The following is an 18,817-nucleotide window of genomic DNA, read 5'->3' on the forward strand; positions in this document are numbered from 1 at the left end:
AATAATTTTTACTTAGATAGGTGAATCTAAATCAATTTATATTTTCCTAAATGGTGTTTTTTTACATTCATACACAAATATAATTAAAATTTTAAAATATATAAAATAAAAGGAAAAAACATAAAATTTTGTATATTGTAATTTTTTTTAACCAAGGCCATATGTTTATATTACATATTTTGACTGACACAAATACCATCAAAGTATTTTTTTCATTAAAAATATCTTTTTAAGTTGAACTATAAATATTATTTAATGTGCTTCCAAATAGTTAATGGAATATCTTTTTACGAGACTCCCTCAAAGCTTTAACCACTCTCACCTAAAAAACATTAAAGATAAAAGTTCACAAAATAAATAAATAAACAAATATTGAATGAATATACACAATTCTACACTTTATTATTTACTTAAAAAATGTTTTTTATACAGTTTTAAAAATAATTATTATAATACAATGAATAAACCCTAACATTACCTACTCACTTCTCACATTGAGTTTTGTAAATGTTACTAACCTCTGAATAAGTCAAAACATTTTACTCACCAGTCAGTGTAATAACTTGACCGTTTAACGATAAACCTCTGTTTTCTCCCTCCAGACGCACGCTCATATCCATCTCTTAAATGTCAGTTTTTTTTTATATTTTATTCATAAAGTACAAACCAGGACAACACGCAACAGTGTAACATTAATTTAGAGTTAATGAATTTACAATTAAATATATATATAATAATTTTTAACAACTGCATCTTATTTACATTCAAAGGAGTCTCACAGTATATAAAGTTAATTTTAATCAAGAAACAAACAAGACAAGACTGGTGACATTTAACTACTACACTGTTTCTGATATTTTTGCCTGAAAATCATATTATAAATGGCTGCAAGCATCAAGTGAGATTCATTAAACTATGTAACTGGACAGTATCTAAAAAAAACTTGTATTGTAATTTGTCACAGAATCTCTTATGTAAGACACGACAACAATTGTTTTTAATTTGCAACTAAAAAACCTGTTGCTGGATATAAAAATCCAGTAGAAAACATTAGAATGAAATACCCTTTTGGTTTAGACAGCACAGGAGGCAACAGTTTTTCATAATTAAAAGCTGAACTAAGTTGCATTCCAAAAACTTACAGTATATAATAATTGGACTAATAAAATGTTGATATGAGTAGTGAAAGAAAGCTGCATTGTTATAAGTGGCATGATTATTAACTGCAGTATATTATTGGTTGCATGGGACCAAGTGTCCTTCATAAATGAAATTTATATATATGGGAAGGTTTCCCACACACAAAACTGAGCACTGTAGCGACGTTTCCTTCTTCTGTAACGTCTCAGTGTGGTGATATTTTATCAATTCCCTAGAGACAAATGAAAAATAAAGTAAGGTGGGAAATTATAGTAATATATATACTTTCACTAAACAAGGCCGTTTCAGGTCCTAGAAAGTTTCATTAGCCCAGCTGTGCACAGTTGCACACCAAACCAAACCCACCCTTTAGTTAGTCCCTTGTAGTAGTATCACCTTTGTTAAACCACAACACTCTTTCTTCTTTCCCCTCTGCACTTTTTCTCTCGCCATTACTCTCTCTGACACCTGTGCCTTCGTTTTCTGTGTTCAAAGTGATGAAAGAGGTGACGGTTGAAGCTGATGGAGGCCAGGGAGGAGCACAGGGCGTGCAAGAGGGTGGAAAGGGCACCGTTAGGCCAGACATACACAACAGGGCCATGAAAATTTTGAGGGCAAGAGAGCCTTATAATGGGTATGAGGAAGTTGGAGAGAAACCCTCAGGGCTTGAAGTCATGGGATGGTACCTTTACGAGTTTTGCTTCTACTTTGTTCAAACTGTGCTTGTTCCTGTTGTCTTTCCTCTCATAATCAGTCAGCTACAGCGTATCCCCACAGATTCACTTCAGGAATGGGCCAAAAACCACCCCACCAAGCACTGCTCACAAAAGGAAATTCATCTGTGAGTCTTCTTTTTCATTCTCATTCTCTTGTTCATTCTTTGGAACATTTCAACTCTTTCCTTCTTCCATTGTAAATTTCAATAGCTATAGTACTGCTAAATGCCGTTTTTTTAAGAAAAAAACTGGTAACTGTTTGTTTCTCCTTCTGTGGTCTCGATCTACTATAGTTTGTGTTTTGGGTGTTCCGTTAGTATTTTTTTTTTTTTGAAAAGTTGTTGCAGTGGCCATGGATGGTACATGAGAGTTATTTCTGTAGAAGAAAAGAAAAAAAAAGACTAATTTTGTGATTTAAAAAACTAGGCAATGTGACAAACTGGGCATAGGGTTCTGTTATGTTTATTTTTTTTTAAAAATGATTTTGAGCCGTTTGGTTCCACTATAGCTCACCATCATGAAAAGTCGTGTCCTTTGTGGCTTTCTTACAATTCTACTTTACTCTTACTCTACTCAAGAGTTAAGATTCCTTTTTCAAAGCACTTCATTACCCATCGGACATGAAACTTATTTATTAACTATGTTGGCATGTCGACCTTTGGTGTACAACAAAAAACAACCTAAAGCCATGCCCTTGTATTTTTGGCCAAAACAAGAGAGAGTAAAAATCTATGCTTTCCTCCTAGGGAGTATCAAAATGTTTGTCGGACTATCCCAAAAGTCTTCAGTCACCTTTTTAAACTTTTAAACTTTTTTAAGGTATCCATGCCATTATCCACAACGGTAAAATTACTCACCTCACTCAACTATATTTTATTAACTTTTTTAACACTATTAACATTAATCACTTGTTTACATTGAAGATCTACACTATTCACTCACGCATACATTCAAGACAAGGTTATTATTATTATTATTATATGAGAAAGTGTGTACCTTTAATAATGGGTAAGGCTAAATTTTGCCTTTTGGACCGTTGGGTACAATTTAAAAAAAAAATTAAATTAGTTTATTTTTGGTAAGGATATCCATTTAACTGCAATTAACAGTGCCGACAGCATGAAATTGTTTCTATATCTTATCCATGCATTTGTAATCTTTTTATAACAACAGTGCTTCCACTAAGAAATAGTAGTAACTGATTCTTTTTCAGTCAATGTTCTCAAACCAAAACCCACTACAGGACTAGTACTATGTATACATCAAATAAACTAAGACACTATTTACTATGTAAATAGTTCTCTCAGTATGTATTTGCATGTTCCCAAAGTTCCATTTCACCATGACAGCACTCCCATAAAAAGCAGAAAGATTATGTGTGCATGAACATGGTAATTTGTGCCAACATATTAAGACAACATTTGGACCAATAATTATGCTAAAAGAGTAATTTATGGTGCAAGGTAATGCTTCTAGCTAACATAGTTCATGCAGTAATGGTGCAAGGTATTACTGTTCATCCCATTACAAATTAGTATGTATAATAACTATAACCTGATTTTAACTAGAACATCTGACAAAAGTGCAATATGGTGGATTTGCAGGTATAGCAAACTCACAAATCACACCATAAGAACAGGTGGTGGATCAAATTTCTCCTCTTTGGAGTGGACATCAATTGCTTGGGCCACAGGTCTAGCTTTGGCTGCTCCAATTCTGGGGTTCGTTTCCTTCCATCTTGATGGCCACTTCCCAAAGCTCATCACAGCAGCAGCCACAGGCATCGGAGTATTCTTCTGCCTCCCTGCAGGCTTCTTCAAAGTCACAGCCATCTTCGTTCCCTACATTGCTGGCATTGTTGCAGCCAGCACAGTCGCCACTGCTGCTCACACCCACCACCTTGGCCTCATGATCCGCTGCTTCACAGGACCAACCCTCAAGAGAAGCCAATTCTCCATCAGACAAGCAGTCTCCAGCAGACTCTCCCTCCACGCCACGGCGGCTGGATGCCTTGGAGCCGCCATAATCTCCTCCTTCACATACCATATGCTTCGGGAACTCAATGACAATGAGCGTGATGTCATGAGTCTCTGGGTTGTTTCAATCTTCAGTGGCCTGATATGGCTTGTGGGGGTGTTGCACATTGTCACATCCATCAGCAGAACCACTGATTCCATCTCTTTCTCCTCAAGACTCCACCCCTTTTCCATCTTCAAGTACCCTCATGCAATTGGAGGCCTTGCTGGGGTTTTCCTCTCCTCGTTCACCACCATGTCGATTTTCACTGGGGGAGTGATCTTCATAGTGGGACAACTCTGCATCAAGCCCCTGCACTTACTCTATTTCTGGCTAACTTACTTCCTCTTCCCTCTTGTTTCTCTGTCGTTATTACAACCCTTGATGCACGTGATCAAGATGAATTCTGTGAAAATGCAAATAGTGGGGTTCCTTTTGTCTCTCTTGTCATCTGGCTTTGGATTCTACTACGGCCACAGCCACTGGAAATGGGGTCACTTGGTGTTATTTGGTGCAGTTCAAAGCACAGCAACAGGGATTCTGTATGCTTTTGGGAGGCTCTTGGTGTTGGACTGTGCCCCCTCAGGGAAAGAAGGTGCATTCTCGATCTGGTACGCTTGGATGAGAGCTGCAGGGTTGTGCGTGGGGTTCACGGTGGGGTCGGTGGCGCCGGGGCGAATCAGGACTTCATTTGGAGCTGCGTTTTGCACTGCCATAGCTGGAATTGTGGTGCTGCTATTCGGGAACATCAGTGATGTGGGAGGTGCTGTTGCTGCGGGGCATGTCAGAGATGAATGTGAGAGAAGTTCGTCGGGTGTGGCTGGCTTGGATTCTAAAGAATCAGCACGCGTTTGAATAACAGAAAGTGATGAAGAAGAATATTGTTGTCTTTGTGCGTTATATGATGATTCTTTGCAAATGATGTTAATGCATGCAAGAGTATAAGGCTTTTTATTTTATGATTGATTTTAGATGTATTCTGGTAGTTAATTGTTGTTGTTGTGCATGCATGATGTTTGGTCTCTCTGTTCAGGATTTGGGTGCTGATGATGACATGTGTAACTGTGTTATACTATTTTCTCATATTTGTCTCTCTTATACATCATTTCTCCCTAAAACTCTTCTAACTAATTAACTGCTTTTTATCCCTTATTCTACTTATAATTTCCAATTTTTAAAACTTTTATTTTTTTATATCTCAAATATATGCTTTTAATTAATTCTTTAAATTATTTCTGTAGTTTCTATTGCAATTGCCATAAACTATTATTTCCAGACGATGATCCTATTTAAATATATCCAACGTTTTGATGTATTAACTGAAAATTATTGAGACCTACGAAATAACGTGCATCTCTTTAAACATTAAAATGTGAAAAAAAGTTTTTGTTTTGTATTTTTCAAAAAATATAACAAAAAAAAACTTGTTTAACACGATTTTTTTTATTGTGCTAACAGATAGTTCAGAACACAGTGTAAAGTTTCTTTTATATTCTTTTAAAATTTTTAACAAAGCGGAAACTTAAGAAATTGTTTTTTTAAACCCTAAACCTTAAATTCTTATATTATTTGAAAAAATCATAGAAGATTTTTTTGTATTAAAGTTTTCTTTTTATTTTTCAGAAGAAGAATCATACGACAAAAAAAGTTCCATTGAGTTAATTTTTTCGTAAAAAAATTTAATAGGGGATTTTTTTTTTTCGTTTCTTAATTTTAATAATGAAAGTATGCTTCTTTGAGAGTTTTTTAACCTAAATATATCAAAAGAATATGGTTTCTTTTCACTTCGATTGGGACTTTAATAGTAATTTGGGGGTACGAATAAAAGACTATACCTTCTTAGTGTACACAGTGGCGAGCTACGCAGCCCAAAATATTGAGCTCCGCTGCTAACTAGAAACAATGGGCAAATTCTTTCTGCACCTTCATCGTTTCTTCTGGCACCCTCATATTTTTGGAAATACCAAAATTGTCCATTCTGAATTTTACAATTTAGAATCCAAATTTTGTATTGAGTTTTATAATTTGAAATACAAAATTTTCATCCAAATTATACAATTTGAACTATTTCTATTTTGGATTGTACAATTCAAAATAAAAAAAAAATTGTATTTCAGATTTTAGAATACAAATTTCTCACTTAGACGATGAAGGTAAAAAGACTATTGCGACAGTGACGTGGATGTGAGAGATGTTATGACGTTGAAGGTGGGGGTGCAGGAAGAAATCGTGGAAACAATAAAGCCCAAATTAGCCAGATCTTTACCTCAAAATTAAACAAAAAATAGAATTAAGAAAAAAAAAAACGCAATCCCCAAAATCGAAGGGAAAAAAAAACCCTTGAGCAATCGCAGGTTTGAAGGTTTGGGTTGGATTGTGCAGAGTGCAAAAACTGGAAATCAGTGAAGTCGCCATGCTTCGTTGTTTGACGAAACTTCGTTGTCTCGCCGTTCAATCACGCCAAATTCTACCACCGCCCTCTTCTCGCCGTCTCCTCCATCATTTGCCGTCGCAACCGCTTCACTCTGCTTCCACTTTCCGTACTTCTTCTCCTCCGTCCTTTGTTTTCTCTTCATGGCCTCTCCACGTATCCCATCCTTGCCCTTCCGTAAGTCTTCGATGTAATTATTTAGAGTTTGTCATTCCGATCGTGATTGTGATAGCAGTTTAATTTGCTGTGCATAGTTGGTTCAAGTGCGCCACGTGTCGTCCAGGGAACGAAAACTCAGAAGAAAACCGATGACTCCTACCATTTCCAAGGTTAAGAAAACCAAAATGAAATCTTATTCGTAAGTTTCATCTTCGTTACTCGCATAGTTTGTGTGAATTTTTCTTTTTTTTTTCTTTTGTTTGTGATGAGTAAGTGATTTTAATATGGTGGGAGCAGGTCTTTAAAATTAAGATTCAGAGAAATGAGTGATGGGAACTTCAGGCGCTGGAAGGAAGGCAAGCGTCACAATGCTCATCTTAAGGTTCAGTTTTTTTCTTTCTGGATTTAATAAGGTTTTATGATATGTGATGATATAACCCAATTTAGATAAACTTCTCAGTAAGTGTTTATAGGGGGCGAAATAAAAAAAATGTAAAATGAATTAAACTTCTTTTATAAGTTATAACTAACTTATCACTTCACTTCAACTTTTACGGAAGCTCTCTGATCTATATTCTCCAAAAGCTGTGGTGCATAAGGTATTATGGAGGAGTTTAATTCCTTTTCCTTTTTATTTTCTTTCCCTGTAAGTTTTTGCAGATAAATTTATCCAAACAGGCCCTTTGTGATTATATGTTGGAATGTGAGTTTCTTGTTGGTGGTTTTGTCTAGAATCCTTGATAATTTCTGTTGTTCCAGGGTAAATAGCCAGATAAATCATGTCATGTCATACTCATTCCTAAAATTCCTTTCTCAACATTTCATGAGGTGCAAATAAATCACCACGTTTATCTTGACTAAGTTATTGACTTGTTCTTATTCACAGTGGACTGTTGCTGTCCTTCCTAAGCAAGATTCCTATAGCATTTCTAGTACGTTACATGCGGAAGTAATTAAATAAATTGGTCGAACACTTAATTGGAAACAGTGGCAAGTTTCTTTCAGAGAGAAATTGCTTTTGAAAATGAAATCATAATTGCTGTTTCTAACTTAGTAGCAAGATTGTGATTTGGATTTCTTCATTTGCCGAAAATAGAGCAACATGTGTTTCCTTAGGGTGTATAGTTGTGAAAATTAGGGTGATGAGGCAAGGCAATACTTATGGTATGCTTGTAGATAATGGTATTAACAAGATTTGAAAAAAGAAACAAATTTCAGAATCTGGTGCCATTGGGATGGATGCACCAATCTAGCATGAATACTGGTTTATTGAAGATAAAAATAATTGTGAAGTTTTCCTTGTTTTGGGTTTTTGCTGTGATGGATGTTGTGGTGGTGTCATACAATGCATAACATGTTTCCAATTATGTCATCGTAGCTGTTGGGGCAGTTGGCACCCAGCTTTAGGATGACCATTCCCGTGATATGGTTACTTGACAATTGACATGAATACTTACATGTTTATGTTTCATTGCCTCATTGGTATACTTCTACAGTAGTATCTGTTGACTCCTTTATTAGCTGTCTACTGTGAAAATAACATTGTAAGATGGTATGGTATGATATAGAGTACAAAACACGAACTTAGTACATACATACATCTGTTTATAAATGTATTTGTGAGCAAGTTTCCTAGTGGGAACATCCTGTATTGTATGTTTGAAACTTTAAATTAGTATGCTGTATTAAGAAAAAAAATTATAATCACAATGTCACAGAGAAAGCATTTTGCAGAAAAGTTGTTTTCATATAAAATTCGGCAAAGCGTACGTCTATGAAGCCTATCTCAATAACATTCATAACATGATTAGTTACAACAACAAAAACTAGGGGTGGCAAAGCGGGCCAGCCCGCCCCGCATTGGCCCGCCCCGCGCTTGGCCCGCAAAAATGCGGGTTGGGTTGGCCCGCCCTTCAAAGTTATTGCGGGCTAGAATTCTCAACCCGCCCCGCATAAGAGCTGGCCCGCGGGTTTGCAGGCCAGCCCGCGTTCTTTTTTATTTTTTTTTAAATTAAATATTTTTATTTTTTTTTACATTTTGTTCTTAAAACATTGTCAAATTAAACCTATATATTTGCTACTATCAAACCTAAATTCTTTTTCTTCCTTTTCAAACATAATCAAACATCAAAAATTAAGATAAATATCAAATATCACTATTCTTCCACTTCCAAAACATTAAAAATACCTAATTCCAAAACATTAAACATAAACATTAATTCTAAAACATTAAACATAAACATTATTGACGTGATTGTGTTGTGTTTCTTTCTTTAAAATTTTGTGAAAACCTAATTGCGTTGCCTTACTGCTGCTAAGTGCCAATTTTTTTTTTTCTTGCGGGTTAGCGGGCCAGCCCGCCCCGTCCCGCTGCTGGCCCGCAAACCGTGCGGGTTGCGGGCTAATGCGGGGCGGGCTAATGTGGGTTAGCGGGTTGAAAAGGTCAGTCTGCCTCGCGTTTTTGACCAGTGGGCCGCCCCGCACGGCCCGCCCCGCTTTGCCATCCCTAACAAAAACTAGTTGTCCCAAGTCTTAACATTATTAGTTATTAGACTAAAATTAGGTGGGTAAAAAATTTGAGTCATTGGGGGCAATACATAGATTTAAAATATTTAATTTTTATATTTATTAAAAACGAAGCTGTATAAATATTAGAGATAATAAACAATGTTTACATATGTGATTTTGTGGTTTTAAACTGATTTGCACATTTTCAAAACAATGTGATAGAAGTCAACTTGATTACTATATTCATACAAACTGTAGAAGTTTAAGATCATATGTACATAAGAACTGATGAGGTTAAATCTTAGGAGTCAAAAGGAGTATTTGTTATTTGCTCACTTGTATACATCACCTCGTTTATGTCCATTGAGCAATATATAACTATAAATTTTTATATTTACTTAAATTTTTTATTGAACCTGTTTAGTGGTAGCCCCTTCAATTCTTTTTTGCATGGTTGATGTAAATTATATACTATGTACAAAAAATAATATTTTCTTGAGAATAAGATTACAGAACAATTTGTTTGAATTTTGCCCAATTTGTTTGTGATTCTGGTTGGTTTAGACTTTCGATCAAAGAATGTATGTGTGTAAGATAAAAGTGGAAAAATGGGTTAAGTTACTTTCTTCCTCATTTATCAATAAATGTCTATGGGCAATTCAGAATTCACTGCACAAGCAATTCAAAAGGCACAGTTGTGACAACAAAAATACTTGTATCGTATGTATGTCTGAAATGCTGAATTTGTACTTAGTTGGGGCTAGTTTGGCTCTAGAGCCAGAATCTCTTATACCAAAGGCCAGTTTATATCAATGTTATAAACTGAAGGCAAGGGATTGAATTTGAACAAATTTGAGTATTTAAAATGAAATACAAGATCAGCCTGCTTACCTGGAAAACAAAAAAGGGTAGGGCATGGAGGGAGGGACCAAACAGTTAACTACGCTTCTCTTAAATCTGCTCTCTCATTACAGTATTGTATGGATTATATCTCTACTCCTTTAAATTGACGAATTTCTGGTGTCCTCTGCAGTCAAAGAAATCAAAACGTAGATTGAGGAAACCTGGCATTGTCCCTGCGGCTTATGCCAAAGTAATGAAGAAGCTCAATTTTTCTGTTTAGATATTGCAAGTTTTGCTGCTGGTTACAGTATGAAAGAGGACCGGCCAGGTTTTGCATTTTAACTCCAATCATTTGTTGACCTTCAAATTTTAGAAGATGTAAAACGAGCAAATTGCCGAGCAGTTTCTTTTTTCTTTGGAACAGTTAGAATTGATGATATTTCGAGGTCATGCTTATTCAAGGTGGCATGTTTTAGTTGATATTGTGTGCATTATTGTTAACATCCAGTGGCTGATTGATCCTTCCATGTGATACATTGGCTTTGGCTTCAGTTTGATAAAATATCTGACTCCTGGATACATGTTGTAATAACGTTTTAATTACTCATAAAAACATATTAGCGTTTCAATTAACTTTGGTGTTCGCGTATTTCGACTGAAAAAGGCTATTTTTTTTTATATAATCATAAAGCAGAAACAAAATTTACATAATTAGGTTTAATGGACCAATATTTTTTTTCAATAAATAAATAAATAAATTCCAAAGTCAGTCTATTTTTATAGTAAATAATAATGCATTCACTCTTATACAAAGTTAATTTGCGCCTTGTAGCAATGTATAGGAATAATTTGGATATTCATTATGAAGAGATACTTAAGCCAAATTAAATACTATTAAAAGCATTAGATAATGAAACAACTATATTTTTCACTAAGAAATAAAGCTAATCTGATGTACTGCAGGATTTTCCTTCAACCATTATTTTTGGATTTACTATTCCCATCAGATACAAAATCCAAGGACAGTATTAAATGCCACATTTTGCCAATTTCTTGCCATGTAACGACTTACAAAAGTGAAGTTATTATATTTTTAAATTATTCCTTTGCTTTTCAAATTTTACTATTTTCTCTGATAAGATTTTTGGTTGCAACTTCCATTTGATGACCCAAGAAAATATGAAGTTTTTAGTACTCATATAGCAATTTTAATCTCAATTTCATGAAAGCCAATAATTAAAAACAGTGAAATTACAAAATCACACTTAAAAAAATAAAACAGGGACATTGCACTGGATAGATATCATTACGAATCATCGTCTTTTGAGTAGACAATACAAAATTCTCTTAACGTGGATTTGTGCTACTCAACAATAATTGGATCTTATGAAGTTACTTTTATATTTAATTCATATAAGTGATAAAATAGATTGATAGTAAAGTCCAAGTCTTGTTTGGATTTATTGGTGTAAGCATTAATGATTGATCTCTTAAAATATCTTTTAAGATTGATGAAGTCACTACAAACCTATATAGAAGAGAGATGAAATTGAATATATAATGTAAAAGTGTTCATTTAATAAATAAAACTATATCTTTTTTTTTTCAAAGTCAAAGAGTTCACATTTCTCTTTTCATTATTCTTCTTTCACTTATATTTTCTTTAGATTAGAGAATGAATTTTAAATAATTCAAAAGAAAAGTGTAAAACTAGATTGTTTAGATTAAAGTAAATAAACATCTATATTATCATTTTTCATTGTCTTTTCCATTTTCATTACTCATCTTCTCAAAATTAAAATATTAAACTCATTGATTATCACAAACAAAATCATAATATCAGTTTTGAATAATTATAGTTTGGATTTTTTTTTCCTTCTTGAAAGTTATTTGGGATTTTTGTGTGTGTATGTTTATCTTAATCAAAGAATAAATTTTGTAGAGCACAAGAAATATTGAGATAAAGAAGTTAATATTGTTCACTTTTACATTTTTTTATGTTAATTAAGTATGATTTTTGTATCTAAAAAAAATTGGCCAATATAAAAGTTATACATAATTTATATTAGTTTTAGCTTTCAATCAAGATAAAAACTAACATGAAGCAATGATATTTGGTAAAGATAAATATAATTAGGTATCAAAATTTCATTTTTTATTATCTTGTGGTGTTATGCTTGAGACTATAAAATCAAACTATCAAATCACTCTTAATTGATGGTAGGGACTTAATTGCAAAATATAAAAAAAAAATTAGATATTGAATAAAATATTTTTTTAATAGAGATTCAATTAAAAATACTCAAATTCATTAAAGAATAAAAACTTAATTATTATTTTTATTTTCCATGTAAAAACATATAAGCAATCACTACACAAAATCAATTAAAAAAATATCAAAATTTTAATACTTAATATAAAAAATAATTAAAAATATTTTTTTTTAGATTTAAAATTTAGTTAAGTGTTTATGTCTTATAAGATGTTAAATTTTATAACATAAAAAAAGAAATAAAGAGTAAAAATATTATCAAAATCTAATTAAATGAAAAAAAATATAAGCATTGTTAGTATTCTTCTAGTTTATGTCTAATTTATTTTTTATAATTTTTAATTTTCCACTTGATTTAGAAAAATATATTCTTTTTCTATCATTCACTCAATTTCTTTCTTCTTTATGTAAGCATATATCCTTCAAGAAGAAATCTTCGTCTTTTGAGTAGACGATACAAAAATCTTTTAGGGTCTGTTTGTTTCCAGCAAAGAAGAACGCAATTTTACTGTGCTAGAGAAAAGCGTGAAAAATAATGTAAAAAGCACGAAAATCTAAACAATATTTGCACTCTAAACTTTCTTCGCTCAACTGCGAAGAAAGTTGAATATATATATATATATATATATATATATATATATATATATATATATATTTAATTAATTAGTTTTAATTTACTGTTTTATCCTTTATATTTTAAACAAATTATTATTATTTATATTTAAAATAGAATTATAAATTAAATATAAAAAATATATTTAAAATTATATGAAAATAATTATTATAAAATAACATAATTAATCATATTATATATATAATAAATTATAAACATAAATAATAATAACAATAAATATACTTTTTAAGTCTAAAAAAATAAATTTATATAATAATTATATTAATTTAAAAACTTTAAAATTTAAAATAATAATGTTATTTAATATAAAAATAATTTTTTATCAAATATTTATAATAATAAATATTTAAATAACATTTTTAATACAAAATAATTATAATTTATAAATAAATAAATTAAATTAAATTTTTAACAATTTTAAATGTAAGGGCAAATATGTAAAGTTACATTTTTATCAATTAAAAAAAATACAATTTCAATCATACCCATCACATCACTCACAAACTTTCATAAACTTTTTTCACACTTTTCACTTTATTTACCTTAATCTAAACATCCTAACTTTCTTTACACTTTCTCCTCAAAATATCTCAAATCCACTTCCTCATTTCCACTCTTTAATCCAAACAAAGCATTAATGTGGATTTGTGCTACTCAACAATATTTGGATCTTATGAAGAAACTTTTATATTTAATTCATGTAAGTGACAAAATAGATTGATAGTAAAGTCCAAGTCTTGTTGGAATATATTGGTGTAAACATTAATGATTGATCTCTTAAAATATCTTTTTCGATTGATGAAGTCACTAAATTCTTCAATCTCTTCAAATATTCTTTAGCACAAGAAATTGTAAATTTTAATTTTTTAATCCAAACAAAGCATTAATGTGGATTTGTGCTACTCAATAATATTTGGATCTTATGAAAAAAAAATTATATTTAATTCATGTAAGTGACATAATAGATTGATAGTAAAGTTCAAGTCTTGTTCGAATATATTGGTGTAAGCATTAATGATTGATCTCTTAAAATATTTTTTTCAATTGATGAAGTCACTAAATTCTTCAATCTCTTCAAATATTTTTTAGCACAAGAAATTGTAAATTTTAATTTTGAAAATTTACGTCCTACTGAAGCTATAGTAACACGAATAATTGAAATATTTATAAGTTATCTCTACTTCTTGAAGATACTTTACCTTCTCTACAATATTTAATATTTCAAGTTACATTTTACTTATATATATATATATTAAATTACTTCAGAATGCAGTTTTTAATTTTCATAATGGTTAAAAAAAGTTAAAGCTCCGTTTTACAACTTGAAGATGGAAGTTCATTAAATAGGTTCATCCATAAAAGTTTTAAGAGAGAAAAAAGGTAAATTATCCTTGCACCTCCATACTTTTCCAATGTATTTTCATATTTTTTTTAATTCGGAATGCATTTTCATAATTTTTTTAATTCGGACAATACCCTTCTAAATAAGGAGTAAAGTATAATATCTTCTTCATTTTCAAGTGATGATAATTACTTGTGATGGTTGCTTGGAGTGACTAGTGCGTTGGTGATTGAGATAAGTTTTATAGTGTTTTTTTACTAGTGGTAGTTGTGTTTTCGTTCGCTTATTGTTTTTTTTTTCTTCATTTTTTAGAAGTCACAAAACTAAAAATTGTAAAGTAGTTAGTTTGAAAAATGGAATACACAACTCAAAAATAATTTATCTTTACATTGAAAAACATCAAATACAACGAATATTCTCTCAAACGTTGTGGCAGGAAAAGAATAAAAGTGATGCGACTGGAAGGGAGGTATGAAAGTACAATTGAAGTTATTTAAAAATATAAAGTTATGCTTTATTTAAATTTTTTAAAAAGGTTTAAACTGAATTTTCATAATTAATATGGAGGTGGAGGAAAAAATTGTCAAGAAAAAATGAGATTAGCAACTTCCTCGAGACGATTTAAAGACTTTTGTCATGTTTCAAAATTTTAAAATGGTGTTCAGAGGAGGATAAGGATACTATTTCTTTTCATTTAAACTTAAGGATGTTATGAATTTGATTTTAAGATTAAGACCATTTTAGCCTAGATTTTATGATCAAAAGTTTAATAAACTTCTCTGCATAATACATCTCTTCTTCCAAACATATTTTTTTACAAAACTTAAAGAACTTAGTATGGCTTCCAATATAATATTACAAGAAATGGTGCTTATGTTCTCACTCTTCGTGTGTAGCAATAAGGTATGCAATGGAAGGTATGGCATTTCAAGGAATGTCCTGAAATCGCAGCTGGGACTTAATATGGTAGAGATTATGACAGAGGTGTCCACAATTTCAGCCGATTACTGCAAGCAAACTTTGTCTGACTGCTGGAATTGAGCAAAGTATAGATCCAAATATACCATTCAGAGCATAAGCAATGGCACAAAATGGAAGAGCCTCAGGTTCCTTGGCAGATAAAGCTGCTGTTCCAAGCCCATGAGAACTGCATATATTGATCCAAGAGCAAGAAATATATAAGCATATATGCTTCAAGAAGAAAATAGTTTAATCTACCTTAATGGCTTTTTTCTAAAGTAATCAGATTTTTCCATGTCCAAACTACTACTAAGCTAAATTAGGCACAGTGCACATTCAAAAGCACTGTTTAAAGACTATTGCTTATGATGGTAATTGAAGATTGGTCTGCACTCTGCAGACATCATGGTTTCTTAGTCAAATGAAGTATCTATGAATTACAAAATATACCTTGACGCGGTTGCTATGCCACGAGCAATTGGGTCACGAAGACGGAGTTTATCAAGTGTTGATTGCGCAAAATTTGCACCAACTAAACCAGTCACTACAACTGCAGCTGCTGTGATTGATGCATTGGCACCTGCAGACATGGCAAAATTTCGAAGATGAAATCGCTTCTGCTTCAAGAGGAGGCATGGTAACAAACTAGGATTTAGTAACCTTTTTACATTTATTGAATTAAATCCAATTTAGATTCACTGTATACATAATGATTGTGACAAGTGACCATGCATAACATGATGTTTTACCTTCAAAAAGAGACACAATGCTGAGAGCCAACGCCACTGTTATACATCTGGGTAGAATGGATACAGTTAGGGATGGTTCTAAAGCAACTAGACGTCCAACAAGGGCAGTTGAATACAATGAGAATATGGTAGAGATTATGACAGAGGTGAAAATCTCAGCTGCATGCCTCTTTACAAGCTGAACACAGTAGATAAATCATTAGTCAATGCTTTAATGGATTTTAGCCATTGTTAATTATATGGATGGAGAAGACAATGAAGACTTTGGCTACATGAGCTTATCTGAATATATATTTGTTCAATTCAAGTAAGATCAAACTCTATAAAGTCATTTGCAAATAACTATCCTGTTCTCCTTATAAAGGTGTTTTCTAATTTGGCAAGAGGAAAAAAAGAAACAGATTAAAGAAATAACAAAAAAGAACAGTAAAAGTGGACGAGCATGCAACACAATTGATTATGCTATACACATAATTGACTATATTGCTAAAATAATAGGTGTTCTGAAGTGTTTTTTGTATACATAATCGAATACAGGACACCCATAATTAATTATGGGACACCACTATCGATTATAACTTTTTCTTTTATTATTTTTTGTTTTTTCTATTATTATCTTATTTTTTACTACCTTTCAATTCATTTCTTTTTATCATTTTCTAGTCCTTCACTTTCACACCATCCAAGCAGTAGTGATCATTAGAAATCTAGATGGTTACCTTTCTTTGTTTGAACATAGAGAAGGCAAATGAGAGAATAACAGATCCCAAAAATCCCATTAGAATGTCACCGGCACCAGGATTGGATGATGAGTTTGTAAGGTAATATCCTGTGAGTGTCAAAAGAAGAATCAGCAAAATTATATCAAAGCTAAGTCATAGATGTTAGTGTCTATAGATAAATTAGCCCTAGACTTAGTGCTACACTTCTACATTAATGTTGTTACGAGACCATAAATCAAATCAAATAGTGTGATCTTAGCTCAAGAGTAACTGTCAGTTATTTTCTTATAACTCATTGTCATACTAAAATTTAATTAATGATTAATCACATTTGAACTTAACATGGGGAGTGGGAAAAGGCTTTAAATGCTTACAGTAACTCATAAGATGTCTGTAGTCAAAATAGAAATTTCTATTTCCTAGTTAAAGTAGGCCATCAAAGAACAACTTAGTGCTCATTTGGTTTACCAGTGCAAATGCTCCAAACTATGTTTGAGCAAAAAGAAGACTTTTTCTTCGAGAAATCTTGCATCATAAAACTCAAATTTAACTTTTGCAGAAATTTGTATCCAAAACAAATAGGCCCTTATACAATATAGAGTTGAATATTAACTTTAACTAAATTTGCACCTAAAACAGCATCAAGCCCTGACTTAGAAAGAAACCCCAATGCAATTGCTGCTAGCTCTGCAGATGCTGCACAAAAAATTATTGGGTGGAAGACCTTCTTCAAGCCTGATGGCAATCTGAAAACAAAGGGAGGGGATAAGAAAAGGCATAGCTACAGTTAGTTCTAATAAAATCCAAATACAATGTTCCATGACAGTATCACATTTTTTCTCCATCTAAATCATAAACAAAGAAAGAAAAAGTAACTGCCCCCAGAACCAGCCATGTAAAGAGTTCAATGTATATGCAGTAATGAAAATGAACCTTTACCCTGAACCAATCATGTAGCCTAAAACTGTAGACGCAAGCAAGAATGGAAGATATGTTCTGGCTCTTGTCCCCAATGCTGTTGGAAAAACCAATGAAGCAGCAAAGGATATAAGGAGAACCCCAGTCCATGCCCACACTTCAATGGAAGAAAATGGAGATGGCCTCTCCATAGGCTCAGCATCGATCAATTCTGTCTTCACAGCTTTCCTCACACCTATAGCTGTCAAACCAGTTACACAAAGTGTAGCTAGCCATCCTCCAACTGCAAAAGTTCAACAAGTCTCAACTCTCATAATGAAATTGTAACATTTAGACTCTATTTACATAAACTTCTCCGTAAAAAATTATAGGTGAAAACATTAAGAAGACAAAGTGAATTGTGTTCAGAATCAACTTCTGCAATTAACTTATTTTCCATCTATCCTCGGTACTTATGAGAAATTTATCCAAATAAGATCTTAATTACACATACACACAGACACCGTCATCGTTACAAGAATGCTTGAAACATCATCATCATTGTTCACCATCATGATCATTCGAATAAGAGCTTGTCCAGTAATCTATACCTACAATAAGGCATATTTTGATTGCCGAAGAAGCGGGAATATCTTTAAGAGAAAGGGGAAGCACAACCAAATAGGGAACATAGAACAGAGGGAGCCATCTATGAATGAAAATAATTCCCGGTTCAAAGAACTTCTCGAAGGCCACAGCAGCAGAGGGCACCGCATAATCAAGAATGATCAGAACAGAGAAAATACAGAACATCCCAAACAAGGCGCTAGGGAACTCGATTGAAGCTGCTGCAAAGGCTTTCTTCAAGAGAAAATCAATAGCCAGAATGAGGCCAAGGGAAACAACCCAATGTAGCACCCCAAACACTCGAAGACGCAAAGTTTGGGTGACGGACTCAGTGGAAGTGGAAGTGCCCCCTGTTTGGGATTGGAGTAGCTCTGTGCAAAGTTCTTCACTTTTGCAACTTTCTGGGGTACCCATTTGCTAACAACCATAAATTGAACACAATACCTCGAATTGATTGTGCAAACTGCGGAGGAATCGTTATCTTATAAGTGGTGATCGAATACAGAAAAAGACAAAATACAGAGTGCAAATTCCACACGTCGGTTTTAGAATTGGACGTCTCGAAACAATTTGCATATGATGTTAAATTAATATTCTGAGTTTTAACACAATAAATTACTCCCAACTAATTTTCAACGCATGAAAATATTCATGGGATCAACAACAGATCCAGATATTTTCCTTTCATTATAAAAGACTGAGTTAATCTCATCCTATCTCATATGTCACGTGATGTTAGGACCCTTTTTTTTCAAAAGCAATGTAATCATTCCATTCTTCTTTCATGAGTCTGACTATAGG

The 18,817-nt window shown here is 32.6% G+C and overlaps 3 protein-coding genes across 4 annotated transcripts; 2 read left to right on the forward strand and 1 right to left on the reverse strand.

Moving 5' to 3' along the window:
- Positions 1–1,203: 1,203 nt before the first annotated feature.
- LOC137811188 (uncharacterized) lies at positions 1,204–4,955 on the forward strand. Its single transcript, XM_068612826.2, has 2 exons — positions 1,204–1,981; positions 3,461–4,955. The coding sequence occupies exons 1-2, from the start codon at positions 1,638–1,640 to the stop codon at positions 4,725–4,727; spliced, it is 1,611 nt and encodes a 536-aa protein (XP_068468927.1). The 5' UTR covers positions 1,204–1,637; the 3' UTR covers positions 4,728–4,955.
- Positions 4,956–6,035: 1,080 nt separating this feature from the next.
- LOC137811189 (Ribosomal protein L35) lies at positions 6,036–10,446 on the forward strand. Of its 2 annotated transcripts, XM_090298470.1 has the most exons (5): positions 6,142–6,480; positions 6,558–6,661; positions 6,760–6,844; positions 10,004–10,141; positions 10,238–10,446. In XM_090298470.1, the coding sequence occupies exons 1-4, from the start codon at positions 6,286–6,288 to the stop codon at positions 10,091–10,093; spliced, it is 474 nt and encodes a 157-aa protein (XP_090154596.1). In that variant the 5' UTR covers positions 6,142–6,285; the 3' UTR covers positions 10,094–10,141; positions 10,238–10,446. The 2 variants fall into 2 exon arrangements, with proteins under 2 accessions (XP_068468928.1, XP_090154596.1); XM_068612827.2 differs by having other exon boundaries at positions 6,036–6,480; positions 10,004–10,446.
- A 4,365-nt stretch (positions 10,447–14,811) lies between these two features.
- Positions 14,812–18,799, reverse strand: LOC137811191 (plastidal glycolate/glycerate translocator 1, chloroplastic). The gene is made up of 7 exons (XM_068612829.2): positions 18,001–18,799; positions 17,432–17,693; positions 17,123–17,238; positions 16,490–16,599; positions 15,771–15,948; positions 15,472–15,601; positions 14,812–15,208 (listed from the first exon to the last, which is right to left on the reverse strand). The coding sequence occupies exons 1-7, from the start codon at positions 18,428–18,430 to the stop codon at positions 15,058–15,060; spliced, it is 1,377 nt and encodes a 458-aa protein (XP_068468930.1). The 5' UTR covers positions 18,431–18,799; the 3' UTR covers positions 14,812–15,057.
- Positions 18,800–18,817: the final 18 nt, after the last annotated feature.

The sequence above is a fragment of the Phaseolus vulgaris genome, chromosome 2, assembly GCF_051622355.1.
Source record: "Phaseolus vulgaris cultivar YP4 chromosome 2, ASM5162235v1, whole genome shotgun sequence".
Taxonomy (NCBI): Eukaryota; Viridiplantae; Streptophyta; class Magnoliopsida; order Fabales; family Fabaceae; genus Phaseolus; species Phaseolus vulgaris.

Excerpts from the sequence above, each read along its gene's own strand:
- LOC137811188 (XM_068612826.2), top strand. The coding sequence starts at position 1,638 with ATGAAAGAGGTGACGGTTGAAGCTGATGGAGGCCAGGGAGGAGCACAG. Across the intron at positions 1,982-3,460 it reads TCACAAAAGGAAATTCATCT|GTATAGCAAACTCACAAATC; the intron begins GTGAGTCTTCTT and ends GTGGATTTGCAG.
- LOC137811189 (XM_068612827.2), top strand. The coding sequence starts at position 6,286 with ATGCTTCGTTGTTTGACGAAACTTCGTTGTCTCGCCGTTCAATCACGC. Across the intron at positions 6,662-6,759 it reads ACCAAAATGAAATCTTATTC|GTCTTTAAAATTAAGATTCA; the intron begins GTAAGTTTCATC and ends TGGTGGGAGCAG. Across the intron at positions 6,845-10,003 it reads GTCACAATGCTCATCTTAAG|TCAAAGAAATCAAAACGTAG; the intron begins GTTCAGTTTTTT and ends TGTCCTCTGCAG.
- LOC137811191 (XM_068612829.2), bottom strand. The coding sequence starts at position 18,430 with ATGGGTACCCCAGAAAGTTGCAAAAGTGAAGAACTTTGCACAGAGCTA. Across the intron at positions 17,694-18,000 it reads CAAAATATGCCTTATTGTAG|TTGGAGGATGGCTAGCTACA; the intron begins GTATAGATTACT and ends GAACTTTTGCAG. Across the intron at positions 15,602-15,770 it reads CATTGTGTCTCTTTTTGAAG|GTGCCAATGCATCAATCACA; the intron begins GTAAAACATCAT and ends CCATGTCTGCAG.